General features: G+C 44.3%; 1 protein-coding gene across 21 annotated transcripts in view; it reads left to right on the plus strand.

Annotated features, from left to right (window-relative positions):
* Window positions 1-22838, plus strand: part of sox6 (SRY-box transcription factor 6) — a 656189-nt gene that overhangs the window by 381817 nt on the left and 251534 nt on the right. For all 21 annotated transcript variants that reach the window (XM_070899905.1, XM_070899904.1, XM_070899902.1 and 18 more), the window contains one exon: window positions 13762-13851. In XM_070899905.1, coding sequence (XP_070756006.1) covers window positions 13762-13851 — 90 coding nt within the window. The remainder of the gene's footprint in view (window positions 1-13761; window positions 13852-22838) is intronic.

Consider the following 22838-nt stretch of genomic DNA (forward strand, 5'->3'; position numbering starts at 1 on the left):
AGGGATGGGCAATAGAAATGCTCACATCCCATGAATGAATTATAAAAAAAGTAATGAGCACCGCCCTCCTCCTCCCAACCGCCCCCCCCCCCCACCCCACCTCCCCAGGGTGAGGTAATGGAGAATTGCCACTACTCCTGAAGCAGCATCCTAGCTTGGCTCAGTGTCCTCTGGAGAGAAGATTGGAGGGGAAAAAGTGGTAATTGACAGGGGATACGATTGAAAACTGTCTGAAAATACCTCACTGTACAATTGTAGACTTTTATTCATCTGGAATGGCTCCGGAGGTCAGAGGGTTAATTGTTTCTGGGCTTTGTTATGTTTGAGAAAAGCCATCCTAGCCATGCATTACTTGGTTCTGTTCCTGCAGTCTAACGTCTTAAGGTGCAGGGAGCGAAAAGTGAAAAATGAGGAGCAGGCCTGAATATGGCCACTCCCCGAGGGGAGTGCGGTGCACAAAGTGAGCTGGCACTGGATTATCTTAAGTAGTTGGCGCATTCCTGGATGATCAAGTGCTTGCGAAATCCAGGCTCCTTCTCATGGAGCATCTGTGTTGATGTTTATGTCACTAGCTTCTTATATGGGAAGAAATAAAATCGTTTATAGGAACCAAGAGGCAGATCACCATGGCAGCAACCAGCTGCTTTTGGAGACATTTTATCCAATGCATAAATCCCTATTATTAGAAAAATAAGCCTTAACGTCTAACAATTCAAGAGTTTAAGCCATTTAAAGTTAAATTATGTCTCTCAGGCAGTTCCTTGTATTTATAAGGTCCTGTCATTTGTATTTATAAAACTATGAATTTAAATTTAGTAGTATAGCTTTGTTTGAATTAGGTACAGATGTAGACCTGAATTATGGACTGTAATTCTTTTTGACTTGAACCAATAAATCACAGGGTGATGCCTTTAATGCTAAGAACTTACACTTGTGCCTAGTTTTAATAGTTGTGATTCATTCAGCCACAACTGTCCACTATAAATGTAATAGCATTAACCTATTCATCTTCTGTACCACCTAATATTTACAGATTGTTTAAAAAAAGTTGAAATATAGACACGTATACAAAATAAAAACATTCCGTTAAGCTCGAACCACATTTAACTTTCGATTGGAAAATATGAACTAAAATGCTTTAATATTGACATTCTGACCATTTTGATTCTTGACTTTTTTCCAATTTTCTCCCCTCCTCCCTTAATCATAAAAGTGCAGACTGTTGCATTAAGGTACCCCACACATCAGATGCCCTCTAGCACCGTGTCCAAATGGTCAATCTTTATGTGTGAGCTCAGGTGGTGAGTGTTGACAGGTTATTTGATTGCGGACAGAGTATCCGCTAAGCCTGATCCTGTCCTCACTCACGCGCACTTTTCAACAGAGGTCACTGACCAGAAATCAGGAATGGAAACCTGGGCTGATTCCTCCTCTTCCTTCTCCTCCTCCTCCCGTTTCCACCCAGGAGAGCTGAAGCCAATTATATCGGCCCTACTATCTGTCTCAACTGAAATCAGCTAATTCACGATAGACCAAGAATCAAATTTGGGATGGACCATACTAGTCTGTTCAGGATCACACTGAGTACATGCATCTAGCCTTCACTCTGATTAAAAGATAACCAAATTGATTAATACAGGTCTACTTGAGAGTGAGCTAGATCTTTCCTACTGTCCCCTCTCTCCCAATTTGACATGATAATTGTTTTAAAATTATTTTCCATGGCTGTGCGTACCATACTAATGAATTGGTATCAAAAAATAAAATATCATGTCAATGTAAACATGTGGAATTGGTCTGACACTAGAGAAAGCCTCTCCTTTTATTTCCCGTATTCTCCCAGCAACAAGGATTGCGTCTGTGGGGACTTGGAGGTCAGTGCACTCGTGTCTAACTGAACATCTGCATAACGAGAGTGAAACCTGGAGCCAGTCAATAGAACTCAGTAATGGGCATAAACAGCTTCCATGCTCGGCTAAGAATTTTCTTTGTTCACTAACCCTGGTCCAGGTAATATTAACCAGCAGAGCAACTGAGCTTTCTGAAATTTGTTCGTAACCACACCCTTTTGTGTAGATGAATTCAGTCTATAATTAGAACAGTTTCACTTCTGCTAAGAAACACAAAAGACTGGCTGGCATGAAGAACGTATGTCCCCAGTCTGAGCTTTGAGTTCATTCAGGGCCTACCACGAGCCTGAGTTGCTATGGATATCAGTGTGCTCTGAACATAGTAACAAAAGACAGTGAACCAGGATAGTTATTAGCAGATTCCATTTCAGCACATTTCTATACGGGTGCACTATATTGGTAAAAGTGTGTCATTCTCGGTCTGTTGAGAAACACACTGCAGTGAGGTAAATTGCATCAAATGTCATCATTACATTACTGACAAGTGATGTCAGTGCGACAAAAATTGCTTCTCTACCGCCATGCAACAAAAGTTCTGGCATTAAAAACAGAAAATGCTGGGAATATTCAGCAGATCACGCAGCGTCTGTGAAGAGAGAGAAACAGAGATAACATTTCAGGTCGATGACCTTTCATCAGAACTGGCAAATGCTTTTTTTATCAGGACCACGCCCCTTTAAGTATATAAGTGATTTGTTCTCAAATTTTTTACATAATTCATGGTGTGCAGACAAAAGATGCTTTTACATTTGTGCTTTAAAATAAAATTGAGTTCTGGGATCCTGTTTCAGGAGAGTGGCCTCCATGCATTTGACAAGGTGCCACTTAAAAGGTTACTGCAGAAGATAAAAGTTCACGGGGTTGGGGGTAATATATTAGCATGGATAGAGGATCGGCGAACTAACAGAGTACAGAGTGTCGGGATAAATGGTTCATTCTCTGGTTGGCAACCAGTAACCTGTGGGGTGCCGCAGGGATCAGTGCTGGGACCTCAACTATTTACAATCTCTATTAACGACTTGGAAGAAGGGACTGAGTGTAACGTAGCCAAGTTTGCTGATGATACAAAGATGGGAGGAAAAGCAATATGTGAGGGGGACACAAAAAATCTGCAAAAGGACATATACAGGCTAAGTGAGTGGACAAAAATTTAGCAGATGGAGTATAATGTTGGAAAGTGTGAGGTCATGCACTTTGGCAGGAAAAATCAAAGAACAAGTTATTATTTAAATGGAGAAAGATTGCAAAGTGCTACAGTACAGCGGGACCTAGGGGTACTTGTGCATGAAACACAAAAGGATAGTATGCAAGTACAGCAAGTGATCAGGAAGGCCAATGGAATCTTGGCCTTTATTATAAAGGGGATGGAATATAAAAGCTGGGAAGTCTTGCTCCAGCTATACAGGGTATTGGTGAGGCCACACCTGGAGTACTGCGTGCAGTTTTGGTTTCCATATTTACGAAAGGATATACTTGCTTTGGAGGCAGTTCAGAGAAGGTTCACTAAGTTGATTCTGGAGATGAGGGGGGTTGACATGAGGAAAGGTTGAGTAGGTTGGGCCTCTACTCATTGGAATTCAGAAGAATGAGAGGTGATCTTATCGAAACGTATAGGATAATGAGGGGGCTTGACAAGGTGGTTGCAGAGAGGATGTTTCCACTGATGGGAAGACTAGAACTAGGGGGCATGATCTTAGAATAAGGGGCCGCCCATTTAAAACTGAGATGAGGAGAAATTTCTTCTCTTAGAGGGTTGCAAATCTGTGGAATTCGCTGCCTCAGAGAGCTGTGGAAGCTGGGACATTGAATAAATTTAAGACAGAAATAGACAGTTTCTTAAACGATAAGGGGTTATGGGGAGCGGGCAGGGAAGTGGAGCTGAGTCCATGATCAGTTCAGCCATGATCTTATTGAATGGTGGAGCAGGCTCGAGGGGTCGTATGGCCTACTCTTGTTCCTAATTCTTATGTTCTTATGTTCTTATGTTCTTATGCTCTCCCATCTGTGGGCCTGCTGGGCTGCATTGTTAATATGGAGACCGTGAGAGGAAGATGTGAGCTAGCTCTCCACATTTACTTTTCTCCATAAGGGAGCAGATCATACAGATTCTGCTCTCTCAGGGAGCAGAAAATGTAGATTTTCATCTGCAGTCGACTGCACTCTTGTAATGTAAAAATACCTTTAAAGTAGCGGGTACTTTCGATCAAACAGAGTTATTTAGAAAAACTGCGTTTCCTATTTGCAGTCACAGTATATCTCAGAAAACCACAGGCATGACATTCCCAGTGGTGAGCCTCAAGTTAGTGAATAATGAGATGTTAAAGTGACCTGTTTAGATACACAATTGACAGATTAGTATTTACAAGAGGTAACAATAGAGCCATTAATCTACATAGTGCATTGTGTTTCTGACTGCAACCCATAGCGTAAGACAAAAATTACCCTTATTATAATGCACTATACAGAGCAAGCTCTGACTGAACGGGACAAGGAACAATGACACCTTTAGGCAAGCTATATAGTTAAAGTGGAGTCATTCATTCATAGGCAGTCCCTCGGAATCGAGGAAGACTTGCCTCCACTCTTAAAATGAGTCCTTAGGTGGCTGAACAGTCCCTGTCACAGGTGGGACAGATAGTCATTGAGGGACAGGTTTGCCGCACGCTCTTTCCGCTGCCTGCGCTTGATTTCTGCATGCTCTCGGCGATGAGACTCGAGGTGCTCAGCATCCTCCCGGATGCATTTCCTCCACTTAGGGAGGTCTTTGGCCAGGGATTCCCAGGTGTCAGTGGGGATGTTGCACTTTATCAGGGAGGCTTTGAGGGTGTCCCTGTAACGTTTCCTCTACCCACCTTGGGCTCGCCTGCCATGTAGGAGTTCCGAGTAGAGCCCTTATTACCATAATTATTAAGGTAACAGTGGAGTGTACACTAATCAAACTGTGAACTTTTCTTTTGTTACCTTTCTATGATGCAGAACTGGTTCTTTTTGCCTAAGCTGCTGGTCCTGTAGAGTTTGGCACTTACACCGTAGGGTGGATTTCATATCACACTCCAATTGTTCAGAAGTTATGATTATGACTTTTATTTCCGGTTTCTGCACTTGTACCTATAGTTGGGGAAGGTTTGTACAGAGCAGTGATGTGAAAACGACTGGGTAAGACAGCAGATAGCAGTAGCTGTTCGTGCTGTCGGGCCAGCTCTAAAGGGTGCCTTTGGCAGTGCGGTGAAAGTACATCATGAGATGGTTGTCCAAACCACTGACAGCAGCAGAGCCACTCTGTTCATTGCTGTGGCTGGAGTTGCTGCTTCAGGATCTAACTCTGGAAATGCTTCCGAGTCCTTTCTGCGTTCTCTATTACCTTTCTAAAATAATCAATAAGGAGACGTTGGGGCAACCCATCAACTAAAAAACAAATAAATGTGCCCCCTTTTTAAAGGGCCGTGACTAATAAAAAAAAACCTTACCCATTCAGAAAAAAGGAAACTTATCAAACAAAATAATAACAGTGGTGGTCATCCACTATACACTGTTGTTGCAGGCTGGGTCCTTTCTCTGTATAATTGTGTTCGTTGAATGCCCTTAGTACTGTGTTAGCTTTTATAACTGGTGGGAAATGATCTTTAAAGTTTGCCCTTGTTTAGTATTCAACAGAATTTTGTTGAAAAAAGTATGTTTGTTACAGTCTTAATTAGCTGTTTCATTTGGTCTTTTTTCTTTGAATGCTACACAGATGTGAACTGTTGTTGATTGATAATGCATTATATCCAAGTTAGAATACCATGCAGTTTAATGCAGCCATGAGCCAATCACAATGTGTGCTTTTGTGATCGGGAGGCATCCTCCGATGTTGTGTGAAGTGCGCGATCTGTTATCCCTTGGTCCCAGACAGTGAGTGAAATTTGTAAACAGTGCAAAAAACAGAAACTGCGAATCAATAGGTTAGGCAGTATCTGTGGAGAGAGAGCGGACCGTTAATATTTTGGGTGTGGACTCTTCCTCAAAAGTATGGGTTTGCCACATGAGATGCTGAGGACCATGACCAATGGCCTATGATGATCACCTTTTTCCCCAGGGACGGTCATTAGAAATACTGTTTGCAGGCGCACTCTCCTGCTGCCGGCGGCACTCGGAAACCTACCAGCCCGATTTGCCTTGTTCTGGTGACAGCAGGGACCTACCTTTTGGTGGGTGTTGGGAACTGCGGCAAGACGTGCCAGCTTCACCACCGGCCGATACCTGATGGCGAATAGCATTGAGTGAAACAGTAAACGGGAGCGCATGGCAGGAAGGCTGGCAGTATAGTGCCGCTCTTCTGAACCTGGCGTAACAAAGGTGAAAAATCAGTGATCGAAACCTTGGCTGCCCATGTCCTAACTCGCACCAAGTCCCGCTCACGCATCACTCCCTGTGCTCGCTGACCGACATTGGCTCCCGGTTAAGCAATGCCTCGATTTCAAAATTCTCATCCTTATTTTCAAATCCCTCCATGGCCTCGCCCCTCCCTATCTCTGTAATCTCCTCCAGCCCCACAACCCCTCGAGATGTCTGGGCTCTTCTAATTCTGCCCTCTTGAACGTCCCTGATTATAATCACTCAACCATTGGTGGCTCTGCCTTCAGTTGCTTGGGCCCTAAGCTCTGGAATTCCCTGCCTAAACCTCTCCGCCTCTCGACCTCTCTTTCCTCCTTCAAGACGCTCCTTAAAACCTACCTCTTTGACTAAGCTTATGGTCACCTGCTCTAATTTCTCCTTATGTGGCTCGGTGTCAAATTATTTGTCTCATAATACTCCTGTGAAGCGCCGTGGGACATTTCACTACGTTAAAGGCGCTATATAAATACAGGTTATTGTTGTTGTGTATTATGGGATGGCCTGAAAATTCAACTGCACGTAAACCTCAATTGTGGATCAAACATTTTGAAACATTTCCTGAAGTTTAGTCCATTGCAATTCCGGACTGATCACTTCAAACATTGGAATCAGAATCCAGTGCAGAAGTTTTGTCGCTATATTACTTTTGAGGTTCTATAGCTTTCAATGCTATCTTCTCTTCAACTAGATAATAAGAGATCAGGTTGTAAAACCAAGAATAAATTGATGGCCGCAGTTTCAAGGAGGACTGCAGAGTCCCATCGGTGGTTCCTGTGGCTGGACCAGATCACATTTACAGCTCAAATTGTACACTGCTGTTCATGCATAATGCTCTGTATAGTTACTGAAGCCCTTTGCACCAAGGTTAAGACCACTATATAATACTAGGCTAGTTACAGACCATTCACTGTGATTAAAAGCCCATGGTGGATAACTCTCAGCGTCCACTCCTCTGGTTGCAGTTGTGTTTTAGCACACACAGCACTAACTGTTAACAGCTGAAATGAGATGGATTTCCCTTTCCCAAGCATAGATTGACTCGGAAATGACATGTTTGAAGTTGGTGACTAATCCCGTAATCCTGTTTGTTGGTGCTTTATGTAATGATTACAAATGTTTGAGGTGCAGCCAAGGATTTGACCCATCCCTTTTCTTTGAGGTGCTTCACCTTCACTTTGGAAGGTCATCGCGATCAATTTGAAACGAAAAGGCTGGTGGCTCTCAAGGTCTGCCTTGTAGAATGCTGTCATATCTGCCGATTATATTGCGGATTATCATTATATGGGTTTTTGAATAGCGAGGAAGCCTTAAACCATTACACACGGGGTCCCAGGATGTTAGCGTGAGGATGATATTACAGAGAGAGGGTTTTAACCTGATGCTCAACGAATGCCGAAAATTTTTTTGTGGTGTTGCCATGAATTTGACCTGTTCCCTTTGCTGCATTAATTCTACGACCCTTTGGAGGCACTGACATCCATCTGAAGAGAAACAAAACAAATTGAAGGCTTGTGTTTATAAAGCACCTTATCATGTTGTGAAAATGTCTCAAAACACTTTGCGTACTGATTTAATTTTGGAGGGCAGTGAGTGTTATGTAGGCAAAGTTGGTATTTATCGATGGAAAACGTCAGAATGATATCAGGTGTACCCAATCTAGTGAAGGCTATTTTTATAGTATCATGATTAGTGAAGGAGACATGAATTGTAACATCAGAAATCCTCATCTTCATTTTGTAAATGCGAGACTGTAATTATTTATTTATTTTGAGAATGGAGATGAAAAGCAAAGATTAGATATGTTTGGTCTCGTGGCTATTTTTGTAAATGTGCAAATTAAATGATGCAAAACAAGAATTCAATCCATTACCATTATTTTCCTTAATTTCTGGAACAAACCAATTCTTGCAGCACACATGGTTGGTGCTTTGCATTGAACACTGTAACCTTTCATATCAAAGCAGAGTAGGACAAATACAGAGCGCAATTGTTCCCGGATACTGCTCTTTCCAGATTTATAGGTCTAGGCTGCCTACCAGTGCCACCCCACAGGGATAAAACTCAGCAAGTCAGTTTATTTATGCAATATTGCATGTATTTTTTAATGGGGCGGCACACCAGCCTCGGTAAGCATCCTTTGATCTTCTGTCTTTCGTTTTCAATGCCTGGGTCCCGGCACTGATCTGTGCTGTCAAAAGAAAACATACGTGAGACTGCACAAGAAAAAGTTCAACTTGATGAGAGCAAGCTGACCCCCAGTTTCGAAGAAGACTTCAGAGCCCAGGGTCTGATAGTTAGCAACATGCTCTTTATCATAGTCCTTGCGACAGAAAGCGGAATTCCAGCAATTCTTGGCCTGATTCATTGCAGCGGGAAGAGATGTTAATTGTTTTCATTGCTGGGCGCTGATAGTGTGTACTTCATGTCATCTTTTACCTAGTGCTTCCTTTTACGTTTACTTTGTAGTGTTGCTTATCAGTGCAGACAGTCTTCTGATCCACCTTTCTAAAGCTGTCAGCCTAAGATAACTCTTCTTTGAATAAACTGCGTCAATAAGGCGGCATAGACAGAATGTTCCAAACAATATACTGTTTTTCTTCTTTCCAAATGATTGCGTTATTTTCCCCAAATTGAAGGACCAAATATTTTTATTATAAGAATATAATTGTTGATATTTTTCAGTAAAATGCGTTCTCTGGTTACATGACAAAACTGCATAACAGATCCAATGCTTACAGTGATGGGGAAATGGAACTGGTTATGCAAAGACAAACTCGCAGAGGAGAAAATTAAACGATAAATTTTAACAGCATTTTTTTGGAAACAAAAGGGTCAACCAGATAGTTCAGTGGGTAAATGTACTGCCTGAGATGGTACCGGGACAACAAGGTGCCAGGTTTGATCCTTGGTCTGCGGTATTCTCATCTGCAGGCATGGGGTCAGCTTTCACATGTATGCTGATGACGCCCAGCTCTACCTCTCCACCACCTCCTATCAGCCCCTAAATCACCTCTGTGCTGTCCGACTGCTTGTCAGATATTCAAACTTGGCTAAATCATAACTTCCTCCAGTTCAATTTCTGGAAGACCAAAACTATTGTCTTGGGCCCCCCCCCCCCCCATAAACTCCGCTCCCTTGCCACCAATTCCTTCCTAGCCATTGTTTCAGGCTGAGCCACATTGTTTGCAACCTTGGTGTCATAGAAACATAGAAACATAGAAAATAGGTGCAGGAGTAGGCCATTCGGCCCTTCGAGCCTGCACCACCATTCGGTATGATCATGGCTGACCATGCAACTTCAGTACCCCATCCCTGCTTTCTCTCCATACCCTTTGATCCCTTTAGCCGTAAGGGCCACATCTAATTCCCTTTTGAATATATCTAACGAACTGGCCTCAACGACTTTCTTTGGTAGAGAATTCCACAGGTTCACCACTCTCTGGGTGAAGAAGTTTCTCCTCATCTCGGTCCTAAATGGCTTACCCCTTACCCTTAGACTGTGACCCCTGGTTCTGGACTTCCTATTTGGTCCTGAGGCTGAGATTCTAACTCCATATCACTTCCATTACAAAATGTTACCTCCAACCCCCTCAACCTTGGCCCATCCATTGCAGAAACCCTTTGTCACCCCAGACTCAACTACTTCTAACTTGCTGGCCTCCCTTCCTGTCGCTCTCATAAACTTAAATTTATGCAAACTTCTGACACGCTCACCTGTTACCCCTGTCCTCGCCAGCCTACACTGCCTACCCATTCCCCCAAACATGAAATTTAAAATCATCTTCAAATCCCCGGATAACCTCACCCTATCCTATCTCTGCAACCTCCTCCAGCCCCATCTTCTGTTCTTCGGAATTTGACCTTCTGTTCATTCACCCTCGCTCTGCATCCCTCCATTGGCAGAGCCTTCAGTCGCCTGTGTCCTATTCTCTGGAATTCCTTCTCTAAATATCTCAAGAACTTTCTTTCTGTTAAAAGTGCTATATAAATGCAAGTTGCTGTTAGCTGATCTCAGTTCGGCTGTCGGTAGAAACAATGCATTATGCTATGGTCTAACTGGGTACGAAAAAGGGGAAAGAATCGGTCAGGATTCCAACTCCTAATCAGTTTCCAGCGATCCCTGCTGGAATGTGCATGTGGATATTGGGTGTGAACAGGTTTGGGTTCAAACTCATCACAGGTTGCCCAGTTTGCTGACATTCACTGTCTAGGTTTGCATATGGGGAGGTACTGGACAAGCTCGTTCCCAATAAAGATCCGTTTTACAGGAAAGAAAATTGGAGGTGAGATGGGGTGGGGGTGGGTTTGGATGAAAGAAGATAATTGTTTGTTTTTAAAAAGATGTGTGGCAGTGGATTTGAAGATTCAGGTTTTTTTATATCATCCATGCTGATAGTTCCTGCTATTTGCTGAAGAGGTCAATGAAAAGCACCGCATCAAAAAAGTGAAAACTTCAAACAGGAAAAACAAAATAAAAGCAATTGCAAACATTCTCACACACTAAAAATGCTGATTTTAATATCTCTTTTCCTGCACTTCAGGAAAGGCTTAACTTTCTCAACATATTCTCTAAATGCTCCAAGCTTTCTGGAACTATTCTGGTTCTAAAGTATGGATATCACTTTGAATTAATTGAGTGAATGAGTTACCACGGAATCTATTCAGATCTGTTACACAATAAACCAAAGCTTTAACTTTCTAATAATATGAAAGACTTGGATTTATATAGCGCCTTTCATGACCACCGGACGTCTCAAAGTGCTTTATAGCCAATGAAGTACTTTTGGAGTGTAGTTACTGTTGTAATGCGGGAAATAAATGAGTATATTAATGCAGTACTGAAATAAAGAGGCTCACACACAGAATCATTGAATAAACCTTGTGGAATAACAACAACCAAAGGGAAATACTGCACTGGGCCTACCAGTTAACTGCACACCTTGAAGAGGTGCAAAGTTACCTTTGATTCTCAGTTGGACAATTCTGCAGTGAATACCTGCTACTCCTCATTAAAATTAGAAAAAACCTCATGAGTGCTGAGCCAACAAGCTCCTGATTGTGAATCCCTGGCCCATGACCGCTCAAAGTGAAGAAGAAGCATTCGGGAAGGAGTCGAACACTTTGAGTCTCTTCGTCGGGAGCACGCGGTAGTCAAGTACAAACAGCGGAAGGAGCGTACGACAAACCAAGCCCCCCACCCACCCGTCCCTTCAACCACCATCTGTCCCACCTGTGACAGAGTCTGTAGGTCCCACATAGGACTCTTCAGCCACCTGAGAACTCATGTTGGTGTGGAAGCAAGTCATCCTCGACTCCGGGAGACTGCCTAAGAAGAAGATGATTGTGCCTTGCCAACCGACAAAGAGAATGAGTAATAGGGAGGATTAAATGGGAAGTTAAATTAGGAAGCAAAATAACAGAATAAAAATTGATTTTATTTTTGGAAGAGCTCCTTAAAGAACATAAGAGCATAAGGAATAGGAGCAGGAGTAGACCATTTGGCCCTCGAGCCTGCTCCGCCATTCAATGAGATCATGGCTGATCTGATCATGGACTCAGCTCCACTTCCCTGCCTGCTCCCCATAACCCTTGACTCCCTTATCATTCAAAAATTTGTCTATATATTCAAAGAAAGAAAGCAAGTATATGCCTACAAGAAAAATAACAAGGTCAAGATTATTGCAGTACACTGAGGAGGTCAAGAACAACCTAAAGGCCAATTATTTTAGAAAATAAGGGAAACACTTAGTTGTGGTGGGAGTTGGGGCATTACAAGTGGGCGGGAGATAGGAAAATCAGCCAAGACTCTCTGCTGCTAATCTGTATCCTGCAAGGAAGTGTGTGCACGTGTGGATTTTGTGTCAGGACAGGATCAGGCTTAGCTCTGATGCACTTCACAGTTGAATAGTCTGCTGACACTCAGCAACTAGGCTTGGACATGAAGATTTGCTACTTGATTGAGATGCTAAAAGGTGGCTGATATCTGTGAACCTATATCTCAGCACCAGTTGCTTCAGCAGAAGAGAAGTGGCTGGGGCTGCAGAGGTTACCAGAGTGCAGAGTAATGTGGATTGATGCCACATCATTTGTGGCTAATTAAAATGCATATTGGAATAGGTAAATGGACAGTCAGAATGAACACTATAGATAGCAACAAGAGGAATCGACAATAATATTTTAGCCATATAAGATATAAACGGAGTGAGAAAGAGTAGCTAAGGGATACCATGGTTGATCAGGAAATGGCTGGTGTGTTAAATTAATTCTTCATATCCATTTTCACAAATGAAAGCTGTGGCTAAATTTCAGAGCCAGTTATTTTGGCTCAGCAATCTGTAACATATGTAGATTTTAGTAAAGCATGTGTAATAAAGAAACGTGGAGATTAAATGCATACAAGGCACCTGGAGCAGATGGGATGCGCTCCAGAATCCTGAAGGAAACGAGTGAGGTTCTGGTAAATGTTTTTTGCCAGCTCCATATATATGGAAAATAGTAAATGTTATTCCCAATATAAAGAAAGGAGCAAGAGATGAATCGGGGAATTACGGACAAGTTCACTTAACATCCATAATGGGAAAAATGGTTGAGAGCATTTTATGAGACGCCATCAATGTTCACGTAGAATAAAGGAGCCATAAGGAATAGTCATCATAGATTTAGAGGCAATAGTTTATGCCTCACAAATTCACTGGAATTCTTCGAGCAGGTAACTAAATGAGTAGGTGCCGTTTACTTGGATTTTTCAGAAGGCATTTTGATGACGTTCTACACACACAGCTTCCAGAAATGATCAAGACTCATAGAATTAATGACAAATTAACTTGCTGGATTGAAAACTGACTTGGCATAGGAAATAGAAAGTGATGATGAATGGAAAAAAAAGCCCTTGTGGGATTTAATTTGCAGAAGAATACTGCTTCAACTAGCAGCTCATAGGACAGTGTTTTGTAACCAAGTATTGTGAATAACATGTCTCACTTTGGACCGTTCCATGATTAAACCATGAAACACTACAGCAAGAAGGGGCAATTTGTGTGTGCTTGTTGAGGTGAAGGTTATTAGTGCTGGAAAGCGGAACATTTTCTATTTGGGCTCCCACTGTCGGGATCAGGTAAAACTGCTCCACTCTGCCCCAAACACTGTGCTTCAGGCCAACCTCAGACATGTTCTGTTGCTCACACCAACTATCATGTAACTGTCAATTTAATGCAAACTAAAGGCTGCTTTGTGTTCTGGGCCCATGAACCCATGGCCAAATGGAATGAAAGTCTCGGCAATTATTAATGGAATTTGGGGAGTTACTGTTTAGTAACCAAGTGGTGATAAATGTTCATTATGTTAGCACAATATGTGAGCTATTCATTAATTCAGATGTCGATCAAATGTGATGCATATTCTATAAAGGGATCAACATATTTTCACTAGGCAGCAGTATTATTTCTTCTTCATAATGTGTTTTGTTTTTTCTCCACAGAATCATCCTGTGTTGAGAAATTTCTCTCTAAGGACTGGAAGGAGAAGATGGCTGGACTCAATACAGGAGAGATACTTGGTGAAATCAAAGGTATGTCACCATTTTGAATTGTTGCTTGGTTCTTAGGAGAAAATAATATTTTGAGGAAAACATTCCAACACAAAAAAAGGGAACAACCAGTTCATCTAGATATGTAATTAACCTAATTCCATAATAAGTAAAGGGATGAGATTAGAAATCCCTCACAGAAATGGTTGCACATTGTCAGTAGGGATGGACTGCACTTATTGAGTGCAATGCCTTAGACAATGACACTCATGTGTTGTACGTAGTTAAAGCTCTTTTTTTTACATCCACTGTGAATTTGAATGGGAGCGTTTCACTGTGACTCCACCTGAGTAGATGATCTTTTATCATTTGGATTGACTTCATGTAGTACTGACTGTAACTCATCACCATCATCATCATCCTCGGAATCGAGGAAGACTTGCTTCCACTCCTGAAGTGAGTTCTTTGGTGGCTGAACAGTCCAATACAAGAGCCACAGACTCTGTCACAGGTGGGACAGACATTCGACGAGGGAAGGGTTGGGTGGGACTGGGTTGCCGCACACTCCTTCCGCTGCCTGCGCTTGACCTCTTCACACTCTCGGTGTTGAGATTCGAAGAGCTCAACGCCCTCACGGATGCACTTTCCCCATCTAGGGCGGTCTTTAGCCTGGGCGCCTGTCGCCCCAGGGAATTCACCAGCCTGTTGCACTGGCCAATTATGCAGTGGATATTCAAACTGTATATAACACACAACCATTATTATAATAGGGCAAAGCTTTTCTGATCTTTATGTCCTAGACACATTTCGCATTAAATTTATCTCGATGCTGATTTTATTGTGGATTGGGAATTGGACAGGAGGGAGCCAAAGTGAGCGCAAAACCCCTCTAACCTGGGCATTGTGAGGCTAATGTGTCTTTAATGCCTGGGCCTCATTTGAGTTCCCCCGTGTCAGTTGCCCACCTGAAACTGGCGGGAAACAGCGGCTGGGTGGTGTGGGGGGGGGTGGTGGGAGAGTGTAGGTGGGGTGGGGGGGTGTGGGTGGGGGTGTGGGGGGGTGGATGGGTGTGGGGTAGGGTGTGTGTGGGGAGGTGTGGGGGTGCAGATGGGGTGGGGTGGGAGAGGAGTGTGTAGGACGGTGTGGGGAGGGTGGGTGAGGGTGTGGGGGATGGGGTGTGGGTATGGGGGGTGTTGGGGGGGTAGGTGGGGTGGATGGAGGTGTGTGTGGGGTGTGGGTGGGGGGGGGGTGTTGGGGGGATAGGTTGGGTGGGGTTATGGTTGCGGTGTGGAGTGGGTGGGGTGGGGGGTTTGGTGGGGTGGGTGGGGGGGGTGGATGGGATGGGGGTGTGGGTGGTGTGGGGGGTTGGGGGGTAGATGGGGGGGGTGTAGGTCGGGTAGGGTGGGGGGGTGGATGGGGTGGGGTGGAGGGGTGTGGGGGTGTGGGGGGTAGGTGGGTGGGGGTGAGGGTGCGGGGTGTGGGTGGGGTGGGGGTTGGGGGGGTAGATGGGTGGGGGTGAGGGGGTGGGGTGTGGGTGGGGTGGGGTGTGTGTGGGGGGTTGGGGGTTGATGGGGGTGTTGGGGTGTAGGTGGGGTGGGGTGGGGGAGTGGATGGGGTGGGGGTGTGGGGTGGGGTGGGGTGGGGGGTTGGGTGGGGTGGGGGTGTGGGGTGGGGTGGAGGGGGGTGAGGGGGTGGTGCGGGTGTGTGGGGGGTGGGGGGGGGTAGGTGGGTGGGGGTGAGGGGGGTCGGGGTGAGGGGGGCGGTCAAAGATTTTTAGCCAGCAAGAGGCCACCAGCAAGGACCAAGGGAATGGTCCCCGGTATAGGAATGGAGCTTTGGGAAGATGAGAGCCTAAACATTCCTTGTGGGGCACCCACTCCTCCTGCCCCACAGAAATGTAAAAAAAAACCCTCTTGCTTCAGCTCCTCTTCCCACTGTCTTTCTCTGGCAGGAAAGCCACAATGGCTTTTACACTCAGGGCAGATAAAATAACAGTCAGGCCCTGATGATATCATCGGAGGCTGATCGCGTTCAGGTCATAAAGTCCTTCTTTAAATATGTAGATCGGGTTAAAGAGCAAGTTAAAATCCCAGGATATGGGAACGGAGCAGGGTGTCGATGAGCAAGTCTCCCGGCTGATTTTATCTGCCACATGCCCAGTTTCTGCCAGCAGACAGGGTTAAAAATCATCCCTCGTCTAAATGGCGAACATACTTAATGATGCTCTATGGCACACACACAACTGCTCAATATGGTCTATAAAGTGGTTTCCCCGTGTTAATGATTATTATTAAGGAGACCATTTGGAATTACACAAGGTACAGTCCCTAGCAGAAGTGAGACTACTTTATAAAAAGAGCACGGACCCAAAGTCTAAAATCAAGAACAATTTTGTCAAGCCTCACTGCAATAAGCAGAAACAAAGCCAGTGAACAGTAAGCGAACATTATCCAAAAAGCATCAGGGGATAGCACTGGTGAAGTAGTCCGAAGGCAGAATGATGTCTTAGAACTACAAGTATATGTTTAGTACAATGCTTGTTCCCTGAGCTTTAATATAGATACTGAGGAAGAATAAAGCCACAGCATATCTCATAGAGATGTAAATAAAAATAGAACTTCTAATGTCTGAAGTTGTCAGCCCTTTGAGGATTAATACCATGCTAAAATTGGACAAATCAAACACAGGAATCCAAAATAGTTTTCCAAGACCAGTGACTTTCCTGGATTCATTCATTTAAAAAAAACTGTTTTTGACCTTATCCTTTATAAATTTAGATTTAGTCCAGTGACACCAGAATGATAATCAACTGGGAGAATAGTTCAGGAGATGTGTTTATTAAAAGGTTTTAATTAGACTGGAATATAGCTGTAAGCAAAATTGAATGAGCTCTGAATAGGGGTTTGTCATAATTCCCAGGCCTCTTGGAGCCTTTGTAAGCAATGCACTTTGCATAGCTGTTAGTGGGAGTTGTTTACTTTGGAGGAAAGAGGTTATCTTCCACGAACACAGCATGAGCTTGCTCTCCCTCTAGAACTGCCCAAGGTTCGTACTCTGTAGTAGCGCCACTGTCAGAAGGAACATCCCCAGGCAGCATGCCAGCAAGGCAGCATTAATACCCTGCTGTCTCAAAGATAGCAGAATTCTTCCTGACGTGCTGTGCCGGGAGAGAGATAGAGCGCTCGACAACAAACAATAAAAACCCGCTCAGCTTCTTTAAGCGAACAACCTGTTCAGCACAACATTTTATTTGCTTGTCAGGAGTGTTTAACAGGGATCCTCACGTAAAGTGCAGAATGTAACTGTATGTGACATGGGTTGTAGGCAGGCCACATCGTTCGCATGCCAGACACGAGACTCCCAAAGCAAGCGCTCTACTCGGAGCTCGTCCTCGGTAAACGAGCCAAAGGTGGGCAGCGGAAACGTTAAAAGGACACTCTCAAAGCCTCCCTGATAAATTGCGGCATCCCCACCGACACCTGGGAGACCCTGGCCAAAGACCGCCCGAAGTGGAGGAAGTGCATCCGGGAGGGCGCTGAGCACCTCGAGTCTCGTCGCAGGCAGCGGAAGGAGCGTGCGGCAAACCAGGCTCCCCACCCACCCTTCCCTTCAACCACTGTCTGTCCCACCTGTGACAGAGACTGTGGTTCTCATATTGGACTGTTCAGCCACCTAAGAACTCATGCTAAGAGTGGAAGCAAGTCTTCCTCGATTCCGAGGGACTGCCTATGATGATGATGAGGCAGCATAGGTAGAGTGCAATGAAAATGGTTCACCTAGCCAGAATGTAGGTTTTGAAAAGTGAATACTATAAGTGAGTGGGGTAAACCTTGACTTTGTGCAATAGTGCAAAATGGGTGATAGCGAGTTGACAGCCTATTTTACATCTCCAATTACTTTATCTCCAATGGAAATAAACATCTATATTTATAGGTTTTTAATGTTATAGATACCGTTAAAAATATATATGTATCCGTGTATAAAAGTCAATCACTGTATGGACAGCAATTTAAGTGCTTTATGACTAGAACCACAGTTTCTGGACTAAACAATGGCAAATAAGCAATCCGATTTTCACAGCCACTGCACTATAAAGAGATATTATTCCATTCAGTCACGACTGCAAATGGAATTCCATATTTTCTTGAAATGTGTTCCGTAGTGCCAGAGCTGCAGTTAGAGAGCAGTTTTCAATGTCATTTTGCTTCTTTGATCTGAGTTGTCTGTAAATGATTCCATTGTGTCTGCAGCTTTCAAAGCACAAGATTTTTTTTTAATGTGAAGCCTTGGTTGAAGGGCCAGCGCCCATAGGGCAGGACACCATTGAGGTTGAAAAGAATAGGACAGAAGGTGATGTAAATCAAGACATTGTGGAAAAGTGATTATCAAGTTTGGGTTTTGAAAACCTGTGGGTTGTGGAATGAAGGGCAGACTTGAGCTGTTTTTCCATCAGCGCTATTTGCGAATATTATCATCCATATATGCCTAGCACTGAATTTTAAATGTGTTGACCGAGAACTATCCAGAGACCTAGACTGCCATGATGGGTAACATCTCCTGAAATAAATGTGAGTTGTGGTTTATGGCTCAGCATTTGGCAATTGGTCAGGGAGGCCTCATGGGTCAATAGCATGTCAGCACCTCCGAGGATATATCTTTTATGGTGTAAGATGGGCATTTCATACTCAGCTTTGTTTTAATGGTCCCTCAGATCATTTTCTTGCTAGCCTCATTTAAGCTGTATGGGGCTTTGAACAGCATACAGGCCACAACTACCGTGCCTTGATTTTTAACAATTGTAACTTTTTTTAAAATGTTGCCACGATCAGAGAAGTTTACAACCATCAAATTCTAGAAGTTTACAGCACAGAAGAAGGACACTTGGCCCATCATGTCTGTGCCTGCTCATTTCTACAGAAAAGTGTTAACTGATTTTATAAAGTTGGTCTCTTTAAGTCTCTCCCACACTCAACTCTACAAAGACAATATATACTCAGTTGTGAGATCAATAGCAGTCACTTAGTCTACTCTTAATAACTGTTGAGGCCACTCTATGTAAACCATGCCCTGACTGATGGGGTGTGTGACGTATCTGGTCTACAAGCTCTGTCACTATTGAGCTGGTCATGAAAATACATAGAAGCAGCTCAGGTTGACTCTTCCAGATTCACCCTTCCCTCCCCACCCCAACCCCAACCCACCCCACCCCACCCCAACCCAACCCCCACCCCTGTTCACCCCACCCCACCCAACCCCCACCCAACCCCCACCCCTGTTCACCCCACCCAACCCCCACCCCTATTCCCCCCCACCCCACCCCCAACCCCACCCAACCCCACCCCAACCCCACCCCCACCCAACCCCACCCCACCCCCACCCCCACCCCACCCCCAACCCCACCCCAGTTCCTGACCCCGATGATCTGTAGGAAATTGTGAAATCACTGTACCCTAAACCCTCTGTGGAGACACGGTAAAGTGTCCTAGGGCACAGTAGCACGATGCATTAATGCAATGTACCACAGGCCACCTTATGCTATAGAGAACATTCTGTGTATTTTGGAAGTTTTGTCCCTAAGCTGCGGAAGTAATGTGACCATTTTACTAGTTGATGATTAAGCACAACATATTTTAGATTGGAAAATAAATTCTTCATTTCATGTTTACCTTTTCCCCTAATTATTCCCTGTTTTTGTTTGATGTGAATCAGGTGAATTACCTCAGCTGAGGTTGAAACTTTGTTGTGCTCGATTTGATACCCGTCACTCAGGAGAATGATGCAGGATCCATATTTTGGGTTAGAAATCAAGGAAATAAGTGTCAGTAAAACAACAGCAATATCAGCAGACTTTAGAATCTGTGAACCCCGCTAGGTTACAGCAAAACAAAGATCTTTCTGAAGTCTGCTTTCTTCATTCCGGCTTTTGTTTTTTTGGATCGAAATATCCTAGTGGGAACAAAGCAAAAGGGAACCACGGGAGACAAACTGGTAATAGGCCTATATATGATGTAATAAATTGTCCTGTCACAAAGCCACGTGCTAGAGGAGATGTTTTTTTAAAAATAATTTCAATTTAGTTCAACCAAAATAGCATTTCCTTAAGAATTTTCTTTAAATATTTATACAACACCTCGAACTCCAGTGCTTAATGTGTATTTAATTCAAAGATCAATTGGCCTTTGCTCCTTCTCTTTTGCCCAATCCAAAAAACTAAAGTTATCAGCATTTAAAATTACACACCAGGATATAGTCAACGTATTTACCGAGGCATGTGAAAGCATGGGCGTCACGCTAAACATTAGTAAGACAAAGGTCCTACATCAGCCTGTCCTCGCCGCACAGCACTGCCCCCCAGACATCAAGATCCACGGTGTGGCCCTGGACAACATGGACCATTTCCCCTATCTCGGGAGCCTCCTATCAACAAGAGCAGGCATTGATGATGAGATCCAACACCGCCTCCAGTGCGCCAGTGCAGCCTTCAGCCGCCTGAGGAAAAGAGTGTTTGAAGATCAGTCCCTCAAAACTGTCAACAAGCTCATGGTCTACAGGACCGTAGTAATACCCGCCCTCCTGTATGGCTCAGAGACATGGACCATGTACTGTAGACACCTCAAGTCGCTGGAGAAATACCACCAGCGATGTCTCCGCAAGATCCTGCAAATCCCCTGGGAGGACAGACGCACAAACATTAGCGTCCTCGTCCAGGCCAACATCCCCAGCATTGAAGCACTGACCACACTTGATCAGCTCCGCTGGGCAGGCCACTTAGTCCGCATGCCAGACAGGAGACTCCCAAAGCAAGCGCTCTACTCGGAACTCGACCACGGCAAACGAGCCAAAGGTGGGCAGAGGAAACGTTAAAAGGACACCCTCAAAGCCTCCCTGATAAAGTGCAACATCCCCACTGACATCTGGGAGTCCCTGGCCACAGACCGCCTTAAGTGGAGGAAGTGCATTCAGAAGGGTGCTGAGCTCCTCGAGTATCGTCGCCGAGAGCATGCAGAAATTAAATGCAAGCAGCGGAAAGAGCATGTGGCAAACCAGACTCCCTGCCCACCGTTTCCCTCAACGACTATCTGTCCCACCTGTGACAGAGACTGTGGTTCTCGTATTGTACTGTACAGCCATCTAAGAACTCATGCTAAGAGTGGAAGCAAGTCTTCCTCGATTCCAAGGGACTGCCTATGAATGAATGAGTTGATCTTTTCTGATATTGCTCACAGACAAGATTAAACATAATTTTAAAGCATCAAATGGAATACTACAATACTATACTATTCCCTAGTTATTTGTACTATCTTTACTCTCCATATCAATTTGTTTTTATAATTTCTTCTTTATTTTCTAATATTTGCTTTTCAATCATCAAATTAGTTTTGCATTCTGATGACATGTATGCTGACGACCCCGAGCTCTACCTCACCATCACATCTCTCCACCCGTCCACTGTCTCTGTGTTGTCAGACTACTTGACCGTCATCTCTTCAAGGATGAGCCGCAATTTCCTTCAGTTAAACATTGGGGAGACCAAAGCCATGATCTTCAGTGTGTACCCACAAATTCTGTACCCTTGCCAACAATCCCATTCTCCTACCTGGCCACTGTCTCAGGTTGAAACAGACTGTTCCCTTCCTCAGCATCCTATTCAACTGAGTTGAGCTTCTGCCCCCATATCCTCTCCGTCACTAAGACCACCACCTTAACCCTACATAAAATTACCTGTCTCTGTCCTTGCCTCAGCCAAACTGCTGATGAAAATCTGATCCATGCCTATGCCACATTCAGAATTAACTAATCTAATGCTTTCCTAGATGGCCTGTGTCCTAACCGGTACCAAGTCCCAATCCCCCAAAACCCCTGTCCTTGCTGACCTACATTGACTCCTCTCCAATTTAAAATTATCATCCTCATGTTTAAATCCCTTCATGTCCTGCCCTTCCCTATCTCTGTAACCTCCTCTAACCCCACAACCCTCCAAGAACTCCGACTCTGGCTTTTTGGCCATGAGAGTCCAACCTTACAGTCACATCCCTCATAGACAGTCCCTTGAGAGGAGGAAGACTTGCTTCCACGCCAAAAAGTTCACAGGTGTTTCAATGAAGGACCTAATATTCCAGGTTCCGAACTAAATCTTGAAGGGTGGAAGATGCCTTTGCGTGGATTTTTTTCACGTGTGGTGGCCATTGCACACCAGCCACCACAAGGGTTTGACAGAGCTAGGTCTTGGTCCAAGTGGCAAGGAATGGATTGGACGTCACCAAGATCCAAGTCGCTGATTGGAGCGCGGGCAGGTACTGCAAGAGCGGCGAGGTCGGGGCAAAGGAGTGGCGAGAGATTGTAGAGGGACGTGATCGGGACCCAGGAGAGGCGAGAGCACAGGGGCAGCACGGGCCAGCCCACACTGCGATATGTCTGCGCACTAGGTCCGTGCAGCAGAGCTGGTCTCCATTCATCTTGGATAACCCTTGCTACTGGACCAAGACCTAGCTCTGTCAACCGTATAGTACAATGATGCTCCTTGCCCATGCAATCTAATGAACACTCAGCAATATGGAGGCCCAGGGGGAATTGAGAGTGTGTTTGTTTGGCTCAAAATGTTGGGCCTCACTTGGAAGGACTGGGCTGTGAAGTATTGAGAGAGTTTAAACACAAAGTTGAGAATGTTAATGAGGCATGGATGCCTTGGACATGTGTGGAAAAGGAGAGGGAATTGCTGGAGCAACTACAAAGTGGAATGGATACGTTTTTGTCTTGTTTTTCTGAATTGCTGATTTTTTATGTTTTCATGATATTTAATTTTAAGGTTTGTATAGTGGAGGTTGAGTGCTTGTACCTCAGGATATGTTTTTTGCTGCAGTATGATTTGGCAGGATCTTTCTTTCACTGAAATATGATTGGTGAGAAAGGCTTTGATTGGTGAATAAAGTAGAAAATAACCAATTAGAAAGAAGAAAGAAATCAGACCTTTAACCAATGAGGGAGAAGAAAATTTACACTGACCAAATTCAATGGTCATGGTGTAAATG

Source organism: Pristiophorus japonicus, chromosome 14 (assembly GCF_044704955.1).
Source record: "Pristiophorus japonicus isolate sPriJap1 chromosome 14, sPriJap1.hap1, whole genome shotgun sequence".
Classification (NCBI taxonomy): Eukaryota; Metazoa; Chordata; class Chondrichthyes; family Pristiophoridae; genus Pristiophorus; species Pristiophorus japonicus.